The sequence below is a fragment of the Melospiza melodia genome, chromosome Z, assembly GCF_035770615.1.
Source record: "Melospiza melodia melodia isolate bMelMel2 chromosome Z, bMelMel2.pri, whole genome shotgun sequence".
NCBI lineage: Eukaryota > Metazoa > Chordata > Aves > Passeriformes > Passerellidae > Melospiza > Melospiza melodia.
Window position 1 is genome coordinate 12,022,302 of NC_086226.1, and position 11,444 is coordinate 12,033,745.

The 11,444-nt window shown below is 41.6% G+C and overlaps 1 protein-coding gene across 2 annotated transcripts in view; it reads right to left on the minus strand.

Moving 5' to 3' along the window:
* The window catches only part of NUP155 (nucleoporin 155), a 28,780-nt gene extending 19,344 nt beyond the window's left edge, over positions 1-9,436 (minus strand). Inside the window, exons 1-12 of one of the 2 annotated variants that reach the window (XM_063179894.1) lie at positions 9,277-9,436; positions 8,128-8,265; positions 7,711-7,807; positions 6,556-6,626; positions 5,653-5,745; positions 4,710-4,876; positions 4,165-4,270; positions 2,124-2,197; positions 1,730-1,821; positions 1,505-1,602; positions 1,269-1,421; positions 882-982 (exon numbers count right to left, since the gene is read on the minus strand). In XM_063179894.1, coding sequence (XP_063035964.1) covers positions 882-982; positions 1,269-1,421; positions 1,505-1,602; positions 1,730-1,821; positions 2,124-2,197; positions 4,165-4,270; positions 4,710-4,876; positions 5,653-5,745; positions 6,556-6,626; positions 7,711-7,807; positions 8,128-8,265; positions 9,277-9,412 — 1,326 coding nt within the window. In that variant the 5' untranslated portion in view covers positions 9,413-9,436. The remainder of the gene's footprint in view (positions 1-881; positions 983-1,268; positions 1,422-1,504; positions 1,603-1,729; positions 1,822-2,123; positions 2,198-4,164; positions 4,271-4,709; positions 4,877-5,652; positions 5,746-6,555; positions 6,627-7,710; positions 7,808-8,127; positions 8,266-9,276) is intronic. The other variant, XM_063179895.1, reaches the window with a different exon arrangement.
* Positions 9,437-11,444: the final 2,008 nt, after the last annotated feature.

The following is an 11,444-nucleotide window of genomic DNA, read 5'->3' on the forward strand; positions in this document are numbered from 1 at the left end:
AATAACCAGAAAGAATTGCTGCTCAAGAACAGGCTGCAGTTTTGTTTGGGAAACCTAGCTGTTGCTGTCAGATGCCTTGGGGAAAAAGAGGTTGGCTCTTGGGATATTCATGTCTAAATTTTTGCGGGAAGGGATCTAAAACAACTATAAAGTTCCTTTGTAAGTTATTAAACAGCAGATTAATGAAAACTTAACTTTGAAGCTTTTAACTTACATAGTCCCTTCATTCACTCCAACTCTGCTATTTCTTCAGTAACACTATTTTTGAAATGTCACTCCTCTACCTCAGCAGAAGACTTTAAATGTCTTTCAGAGATGAAATATATGTTTCCCTAAACTGACACATAAGGTAACTAAACCCCTCCAAACTTCTCATACAAACACACTTACATAACAATCAGGAAAATGAAAGTCAGAAACCATCCCACCATGAAATAATGAAGACATTAATCGTGTGTGGATTTTATAGAAGATATGGCATGTACGTTTAAATAAGGAATCACAAAGTTTCTAGCATCTACATTTTAAATCTTTATCAAATTTTGATCAACACCATTATGGACCGAGGGCCACGTTTTTCTGTGCTTGTGCACAATATGCAGCATTGCTGAAAGTATTCTCAAATATATTAATTAGAAATCAAGTTTAGAAGTTAAGGCAATTGCTTTTGACATAAGTTTGCATCAAGCTAGAAAAGTATGCTGGAACTACGAATCCCTACTAAAAGAGGCTCATTCAGCTTTGTAGAGTTTCCAAATTTCTCATGAAATTTTCTGTCACCTACTTATGTCTTGCAGACAGTATGATTCAGGCATCTGTTATTAGGAAAGAAAGCATAATACCTAGATCTCATCAAAATCATAAAGAAGTCTGCTTTATACCTGGGTTTCCATCATTGGCTTTTGAAAAGGGAAAGAATCATGATTGACACACCACAGGATGTCATTATCTTCATTTTCTGAAGCTGCCATCAGCAGGACCCCTATCAAGAACAGCAATAGTAAGTCCATGTCAAAGCAGTCATCATGCATTAAATGCAAGCTCATTAAGTCATTCCTAAGTTAGCAAAACTCAATCTTTAAGTCATTATCATACAATCTGAACAAAAACTAATATCTCCTGGATTGGTATGTCATATGGTACTTCAAAAGGTCACTTTTAACACCATTTGCCATCTAAAGGGTAAAATAGATGCTTATAGGGATCAAAGTAATAGTAACTGTCACACACAAAAAATAATCTTATTTGAGCCATGTTCCACTGCCTACCTTTGCTATAAAGAGCTCTGTGAACCTTTGCAGGCTTCTCTACGTTTGAAGAAGCTGAAAATCCAGGTGGCAAACGGACATGGACCAAGGTTAACATGGAAGGACGAGCTGTTGGATGCTTAAATTGTGATGTACTAAAATATAGTCGGACACCTGAAAAAAAGACAAGAAAGGTCACAAAATGTGCAGATACCATTTATCAGTTTGAGTGGAGTGGAATTAGCATTGCTTTTTACCTGCATGTGTGATTGCTAGTAGTTGACAGTCTATGGATTCAGAATTTTCAATCACTGCTATTTGAATAATAGGCTTAAATACAGAACGATCAATTGTTCTGAAAAATAAAACAAAAAAAACCAATACACTTTCAATCCAAAGAAACATGCAAATTTTTCAAAATTGTATTGTGAAACTATGGGTCTTAAAGGAAGCCTCTTACATTTTAACTGTCATGAACATACCTGGCAATGCTCCCTGCAGCAGAAACAATAGCATTTTGTGAAAGAGAAGTAACTCTGGTCATTCCTTGACCATCTTGCCCCAAATCATAAACCTGCAATTCAATAACACAGCTCAGTGATTTATGAATTAATTAATAAATTCAGCCTCACTAAACAAGAAGTAACTCAAGCTGTATTTTTATTTTGTACTTATGCTTATATATAATTGAGGCTACTCTTTCCTCAGAAAAGTTTTTCAAATCTTCAGCATACACATTGCTACAAAAATATAAAAACAAGTAAAGGCCTGACATAGCTACAGAGAATTCTCAGGTATTGAGGTAAACTTACAGAGGTACCTGTACATTATTACACACATTAATAAAAGACCAAAGAGTCATAAGAAGTCACATACTTGCAGGACTCCTTTTTCTGAGCGGGTGTACAAGATATTTCGAGAGTTGTCGATGGCAATTTGAACTACAGGATCTGGAGGAAGAGGGAAAAAAGGGAGAACCAGCAAATCAACATTGGACTCAGGAAAGCAAATTTAGGACAGAATGTCTGTAAAATAATGAATTGTATGTTCACAAAAATTGCACTTTCATACAGGACTGCTGCTGTAAGTGATTCAAAACAGCAATCAACTAACACTGCTGCTAGTAAACAAACAACAAAAAAAAAATCCCAGAGAAAAAACCTTGTAATTTCAAAATCATTTTTCACTAAACAGTGAAAGAAGGTAAGACTAGTCACTTACACATTTTCCACATTCGTGGTAATACCACTAAGCACCTATTAATTCTGTGATACATATCACTCACTTTAGATAGAAATGTCAAAGAATTGTCTATTTTTTCAGGCTTTGCTATGTACATCCTGAACTAAACACAAACTCTATCTTGATTTTACAGAATCACTAGGTTGGAAGAGACCTTCAAGATCATGAAGTCCAATCCATGCCCTAACGCCTCAACTAAACCACGGCACTGAGTGCTACATCCACTCTTTTCTTAAACACATCCAGGGATGCTGACTCCACCATCTCCCCAGGCAGACCATTCCAGTACTTTATCACTCTTTCCATAAAAAAACTTTTTCCTAATATCCAACCTACATTTCCCTTGGTGCAGAACAAGACTGTGTCCTCTGATTCTGTCAGTGCTGCCTGGAGAGAGAGACCAAACCCCCACCTGACCACAGCCACCTTTCAGGGAGTGGTGGATGGTGATAAGGTCACCTCTGAGTCTCCTCTTCTCCAGGCTGAACACCCCCAGCTCCCTCAGTGGTTCCTCACAGGGTTTGTGTTCCCAGCCCCTCACCAGCCTCGCTGGACACACTCAAGAGTCTCAACGTCCTTCCCAAACTGAGGGCCCAGAACCGGACACAGCACTCAGGGTGTGGCCTCACCAGTGTCAAGTACAGGGGGAGAGTGACCTCCCTGCTCCTGCTGGCCACACTGTTCCTGACACAGGCCAGGAGCCATCGGCCTTCCTGGCCACCAGGGCACACTGCTGGCTCATGTCCAGGCCGCTGTTAACCAGCACCTCCAGTCCCCTTCCTCCTGGCACTGTGCAGCCACACCATCCCCAGCCTATAGCATTGCAGGGGGTTATTGTGGCTACAATGCAGGACCCAGCACTTGGACTTACTAAACTTCATCCTATTGGACTCTGCCCATCCATCCAACCATTTCAGGTATCTCTGCAGAGTCCTACTATTTTTCAACAGATCAACACACGCTCCCAGCTTAGAGTCATCTGAAAATTTAATGATGAAAGGCTCAATACTCTCATCTATGTCATCAATAAAAATACTGAACAGGACTGGCCCTGGCACAGACCCCTGAGGGACACCACTGGTGGCTGGCCACCAGCTGGATGCAGCACCATTCACCACCACTCTCTGGGCCTTGCCATCCAGACAGTTTGAACTCAGCAAAGAGTGCTCCTGCCCAAGCTGTGGGCTCCCAGCTTTTCCCGGAGTATGCTGTGGGAAACAGTATCAAAGGCCTTGCTGAAGTCCAGGTACACAACATCCACAGCCTTTCCTGCATCTACCAGGTGGGTCATAAAAGGAGACCAGGTTGCTCAAACACAACCTACCCCTCCTAAACCCATGCTGGCTGGTCTGATGCCCTGGCCATCCCATAACTGCTGCATGATCACGCTCAATATAAACTGCTCCATCACCTTACCAGCTACTGAGGTCAGGCCAATTGATCTATAATTACCAGGTTCCTCCTTCCCACCCCTTTTGTGAATAGGCATCACATTGGCCAGCTTCCAGTCATCTAGAACCTTTGTGGAATTCTTCTATAATAATGAACCACTACAAGTACTGACAATAACCAAGTCCTCTGAGTAAGCAAAATATTCAGACTGACTTCTTGGTAGCATTATTTAAAAGGTTACATTAAATTATCAGCTAAAAAGAACTTCGATGTCAATACTTACCATCCTCTGAGAATGTGAACTGTAGCAACGAAGGAATAAGAAAAGACAGCGCACTCTTTGAATGATTAATTTTTCTACAGCGCTGGCTAAACCAGCCTGCTTCAGCCTACAATGTAAAACAAATACAGCATTGAAAGAATAGCAAAACAAAAACCAAATTAGGAGCAATATTAAAAATCATTCAAAGGACAAGTATGAAAACAAGTAAAGATCTAACTGCAAACAAACTTTTATTTAATTGAACAAGTTTGTGTTATTCAATGGAAAGAAAACAGTCATCATTAAAACGAAAATTTTGCATAAAACATGTGCACAGATAATGCAATTTGAATTTTTAAACTTGACCAAAACTGCATGCTATTCCCCTCATAAACACTACTTCTTCAAAGAAAATGCATCTGCTCCAAGCTGTTGTGCAACCAAGACAAGCAACACAATTACAGAAGAAAAGAGCCCACAAATTTGACATGTTTTAGAACTATTATTGCTGAGATCCCACAATAGTGAAAAAATGAAAAAAGCCTGTATGTAAAAACAACAGTTACCTGGTATGCTACTTCATATAAGCAGCCATCTTTTCCTGCCAGGAAGATCCTGCCATTATCAGTGGATGTGATTGCCAGGATGTAGGTGTTGTCAGTAGGGAGCGAATACAGAGGATCTGGTAGCAGCTGCATTCCTCCAGACATGCTGTCATTGAGTGATCCAGTACCTTCAGTAAACAAAAAAGAACATAAATCCTCTTTGGTTTTTAAGCTGTTCTAATAAATACTACAGGTCTGTGATAAGAAACATTTCAGAAATCAGAAAAAATTACAGAAAATTTCATAGGTACGAAAATACTCTTTAACAGCTTTTGTCCAATGTGAACTGCAGAGTAATAAATCCATTCTATGCAGGTTTCCACATAAGGAAAAACAATGTATCTCATTTCTATAGGCTGTTCTCTCCTCTGAATCACACGAAGTCCAAAACACAGGTTTCTACTTGTTTTCTGTTTCACACTGACACATTATTTAAAAAAAAAACGTAGTATGGTTCTCTCACTTTCACCAAACAATTCTTTCTCTCAGTATATATAGCATAAAAACATGCCATCAGGTTCTCAATTTTGTGGTTGGAATACAAATGCCAACAAAGTTACCGAATTCTATTCACAGTTTCAAGATTCATACACCTATCTTCTCTCCCTCTCCAACATGCTGTTTAATTAACAGGAGCACCTGTTTGAAAAGCTTTTATTACATTAAATAGGTGAGTAACAAAACTCAATGCTTCTCATGGAGTCCATGATCCAGCAAGTGCACACACCATAAAAATTATCTTCCCTGCTTGTAACATGATTTAAAGGTTTAAAAACAAGCAAGGCACTTGGCACATGGGGTTTTTAAATGTTTTTGAATGACCACTAATAAAACTGCCATGTGTGCCATGTGTAAATATACATGGAAATTAAAACACTGGGAACAGGGGAGAAGAGAGTATTACCTGATTGTATATTAGAACAATGAAGCCCTAAAATCACAATATCCACAGGAGTAGCCAGAACAAGTAAGTGTCGTACATGAGGCTGGAAGATACCTAAATAAAAAAGGAAAATTTTAGTTTGCACCCTGCTTCTCTGATCACAATGATGTAAGCAAATAAATCCATTGGAAAGCCATATCAACTCATTAGACTGAACAGTCACATGTTAAGCCTAATGATCTGTGGAATTCTGGAATTAGAAAGGAGTATCAGCCAGCAGCTCAACTTCCACTTCATGAAATAAAGGACCTTTACAACAACATTTCTCTTGCCAACATGTTTCTTTTAAACTCAACTCATTTGCCAATTCAACTTTGACCTTAATGTTATCTTAGCAACAGATGCTGAAACTAGGAAGGCTAGAAACCAGAATCTCATGGAAATTATCACTTGAATATGTAAATTTATAAACAGAAGAAATGTTAAAGCATGATGTGGCAAAAAAATGCAAGCTTATCAGGGAAAATAATTGTTAAACTATACATTATTTGGGCTCATAATTAATTTTTAATGTTTCTAAAATCAAAACAAACCCATATAGTCTGTGTGTACATATATATATATATATATATACACATACATACAAACCACGGATTTACACATAACATAGAATCATGAAGGCTGGGAAAGACCTCCAGAACCACTGAATCCAACCTTGAGACTGTATACTACCATGTCAACTAAACCATAAGCACCAAGTGCCACATCCATGCATTAAATAAAACCCAAACCATATTCTGGCTTTTATATTACCGTACACTGCATTATTTATATAAAATACAAATGCATATATACATAAAGACTGAAAAAATACACAGAAGTTTCAGTACTGTCCAATTCTAATATCTTCATAGTACTCCTTACCTGCTTTTGGCTTCACAAGGCCCACTGCAAGAATAGTTTCACTGAGGCCATCAAAATAAGCCAGATCTCCTCTGTCAATAAATACACAAAAAATTGCATGAGATTCGTCATTTAACATCATATAATAACAAAATAAAAAAAAAATGCATATTTTAAAATTATTAATGCTTTTGCAACACTTTGAAGCCATCTACATCTTTCACTTCCAGTGAAAGCAGGTCATTTGACATCCTTGAAGCTCCTACAGTTGATTTTCAAAGCAAATCCAACTGCAGCATTTTGTATTTTCGGGTCTAGTTAATTCATACAGTCTACTCTGAATTACACAATGAAGGATCTGCAATACTGATTAACATCAAGAGAAGGAAATCTCATGGGATTCTTTTCCCCCATGAAAATTATCTGATGCAAAAATTCCCAACTTCTTCCCTACTATCTACCACTAACACCATGCAGTGCTGTTTTCTTTGGGGAATGTATTTCATACGCTCTGACACAATGTAAATTTACAGAGTAGCTATTCTGAACTTTGCATTTTTTTTTTTTTTTAGGAAATGCAACAATATGTACAAAGCAATCCTTACTACACAAATGCTTACTAAGTGGGCAAATAAAGACGCAAACATGCAAACTATAAACTGACCAATGCCATTTCAAAATGTACTGAGCTATTTTCAGTTTTATGCATCCATACAATAAGCAAGGATGGAGAGTTTGAATTACAATACTTCAAAATACTAATGCCCTATTACTTACCATTGTGGCAATGACTTGTCACTGCACATGCATCTCAGCACTTACTAAACCTACTCATAAAAGTTAGGCAATTAGAAGGATTTTTATCTCCTTTTTCAGGACAAGCAAAGCCCTTGCATAAAAAGAGTAGTAACTTTAGGATATTAGTTATGTCTGACCCAAAGGAAATACATTTTCCTTTCTCTCACCTGTGGATGGTTTGGGCAGCAATATTACTAACTCTTACAGATCATTATACGCTTACTATTCAAAAGTTTCAGTAAAGCCTAAAAGGAATTAAGATCAGTTAAACTGAACAGCACATCTCCATGCTTCCAGTAAACAATCTCCCACTGCTCCAGTTGCTTACTTCTGATATAATACCAACAGAACAACATCAGGAATGCATTCTCTACATACCCATCCTCATAGTTCCACATAAAGATGTCACTGTCAATGGTCAGCCAAGCTCTGCTTATCTCTGGAAATACTCCCATCATACAATTGCACTGCATATCTGAAGCACTGCTGATGTAAGGATTAAATGCATTTTGGGTAGCAACAGCAAAATCCTCTTCAAAGCCTTTTAAAAAAATCATTAAAACATAGTATTACACAAACTGCATACTTCTATTCTTCATTTAGAAACCAATTCCACCAACAACTCTATGCAAATGCACCTTGTTAACACTTAAGAGTATTATTAAGACAACCTGAACAACATTGAAAGTTTTTGCTGGGAGTCTGACAAAAAGATTGGGGAAGAAAAATATAGAGGAAAGCTGTTTCTAATATTATTTCTTACACAATCTATGACATTTGTTTACATAAGGATACGTCCAAACTGCTCCACTAGCTCCGGTGGAAGTGGGACTCGGCGGACTGAGCTGATTTCTGGAAGATTGGGTATTGACAGCAAACCTGGTCCTTGTAAGGGATAATCCATATCTGACATGCCAGATACAGTAGGGCTACCTACAAGAAAGAACAAAACAAAAACAAAAACAAAATAAAATGCCTTGATGCTGCAAAGACTTTAAACACTAAGTATCACTACTCACAAGATACACGTGGACAGAGGTTTCTGTAGGAGCAAAACCACAAACAATAAATCTAAGTCTCAAATGAGATAAGAGCAAACAGATTTGCAAACAAACTCTTACAATAACTCACCTGCCTACTCTTTAGCCCCTTTTTCCTGTGATACCCTGCAGGTCTTTATTCATTGTATGGCCAGACATTCACATGAACAGGCCAGAAGCACCTTCCTTCACCTAGAACGGCTGCCTGTACTCGCAGGACCGACTTAAAACACCTATATATATTCACTGTTTTATGTGCTGTGTATTCACGACGCCGCCAGAGCAGCTACACTGTGGCCATGCCATCCCTGCACACCAGAACGTAGATGCTCTTTGTGGACATCCAGCCACCTCTGCATATATACGACTAGAATGCCTCTGCGGAGCCCACTCTGCCAGCCAGTCAGCACTACGAAGAAGGAAATGCTGCCTCCACGTGTTAAGCAGAACAAAACGAATTTTTGGTGGGAGGGACTACATATACCGTATGCGTAACACAAAGCTGCAGACAAAAAAAGAAAGTCAAGTTGAAGAGAGCTTTCCAGGCTGCGTGCAACTTAGGCATGGTGGTGGGCACAGGGCTATCATAAGATCATTCTGCACGGGACCTCCCAACAGGAAGAATGGAAATTTAGAGCCGTTTCCGTCACCTTTCCGAGGGACAGAAGGCACCTGAAACCCAGCCCTACCGCCCTCCTCACATCCACAACTCTCCCCCGCGCACTGAAGCGGACACCGCACGGCCCCACCCCACCCCGCGACCAAGACGCCTCCTCACACCCGGCCCCAATCCCCGAGCAAGGCCCATAGACCGCCCGCGTGTCCAGCCGGGCCGTGCCGGCCGAGGCCGCCCCGCGGCGGGGCCCGAGGCCACAGGGACCCGGGGCGGGCGCTCCCCACTCACCTGGCGCCGGCACCGCCAGCAGCTCCGACAAGTCCGGGTAGCAGCGGTCGTCCTGGATCTGCCGGTCGATGATGCGACCGGCGACCTCCAGCGCCTCCTGCGCAGCAGGCGCGGCGGGGCTCGTGGCGGCTGGCATCGCGACGGAGGCGACAGCGGCGACACAAGGACGGCCGCGACACGGCGATGGCGGGGCCGCGCTCTCGCGCCGCTCCACCGCCCGCCCAATCCCAGCAGGCCCTGCGCGCCAGGCCACTTCCGGCCGCGGGAAACGGGGAGCGGAAGGGAAGGGAAGGGAAGGGAAGGGAAGGGAAGGGAAGGGAAGGGAAGGGAAGGGAAGGGAAGGGAAGGGAAGGGAAGGGAAGGGAAGGGAAGGGAAGGGAAGGGAAGGGAAGGGAAGGGAAGGGAAGGGAAGGGAAGGGAAGGGAAGGGAAGGGAAGGGAAGGGAAGGGAAGGGAAGGGAAGGGAAGGGAAGGGAAGGAAGGGAAGGGAAGGGAAGGGAAGGTGGTCGCTGCCAGAGAGGATCAGTAGAAGAACCGACCAAGAGCGGACCTCATCAATGTGCTTAAATGTCTAAAGAAGGGGGAAGGGGTGCCAAGAGGACGAACCCGGCTCTGCTCGGTGGTGTTGAGCAAGAGGGGAAGAAACTATGGGCACAAACTGATGCACAGGAAGTTCCACCTCAGCCTGAGGAAGAACTTTATTGTGCCCGAGCACTGGAACAGATGGCCCAGGAAGGCTGTGGCGTCCCCCTCACTGGCGATACCCCATTTGTTTGGACACAATCCTGTGCCATGTGCTCTGGGATAGCCATGCTACAGCAGGGAGGCTGGACCAGATGACCACAGTGGTCTCTCCAGCCTGACCCATCACAGCTGTGATATGCTGACAGGCTGGCTGGGGCTGCTGCATCACCGGCCACCTGAGGGACAGGTGTGGTCTGCTCTGCAGCCCCTCGAAGGCACAGGGTGGCCCCAAGAAGAGCAGTGGGAGGCAGCTCCTGTCCTCTAAGGGGGCTCTGGGCAGTTCCCTGCCTGCTCTGCAGGCACAGTAGCTCTGGTTGGGCCCCGGTGACAGCCCAGAGAGATACAGGGTCTAGCATCACACATATATCACATATATGCTGGATCAGTCAAAGGTTGGACCCGTTGATCTCAAAGATCTTATCCAACATAAATAATTAAGTGGTTATTTGCTGTCAGCATAGTGGGGTACTGTGGAATGACAGTATAGCTCAGACATGCAGATTTGGAAGGAAAATCCAAGAGAGACAAGCAGCTCCAGGAGAGGGTTCAGCAAAGTAGTAGTAGTAGCAGTAGTATACTACTACTACTATTATATTAATTATTCTCATACACGAAAATAAAAAATGTATATAATTTAGATATGTACGATATGTATGTAATAATTATATATACTAATAGAATATAAGATTTCTTATTTATAAATATTACAAATAAATATTTTATTTATAAAATACTTATAATATAGTTATTATTTATGAATACAAATGTTTATATAATTTATTTATTGTTTATATTCATTGAAATATTGATAAATAATATAATGAAATAATGATAACATTATAATATTAGGGATCTGGAACATCTCAATACAAGGAAAGGCTCTGAGAACGGGGCCTGTCTCAGTGTGGAGCAGACTGAGGGGATTTTATTCATGTATATCGATATCTCAAAAGCAGGTGCCAAGAGGACAGTGGCAGATTCTTTTCAGTGGTGCCCAGTGACAGGATCAGGTGCAATGGCCATAAACTAAAACACAAGAAGTTCTAGCTCGACATGAGGATGAACTTTTTTGCATTGAGGGTGGCAGACCATGGGAACAGAATGCCAGGGAGGTTGTGGAGTCTCCCTGCCTGGAGACATTTGAACCCCACCTGAATATGTAACCTGCTTCAGGTGACCCTGCCTTGGCAAGAGTCTTGGACTAGATGACCTCAAGAGGTCCCTGCCAGCCCTAACAATCCTGTGATTCTGTGATTTTGTGTGCATTCATACAAGTCAAAACCATCAGGCTCCTCCAGATTGCAGCGCCTCAATATCTGAATACAGGTTTGAGTCAAACTTTGCAAATTTTTTTTTTGGTTGTTTGTCTAACTGGCTGGACAGTAATGATTGTGCAGTTGCATTGCGAACATTGTACACTTGGCT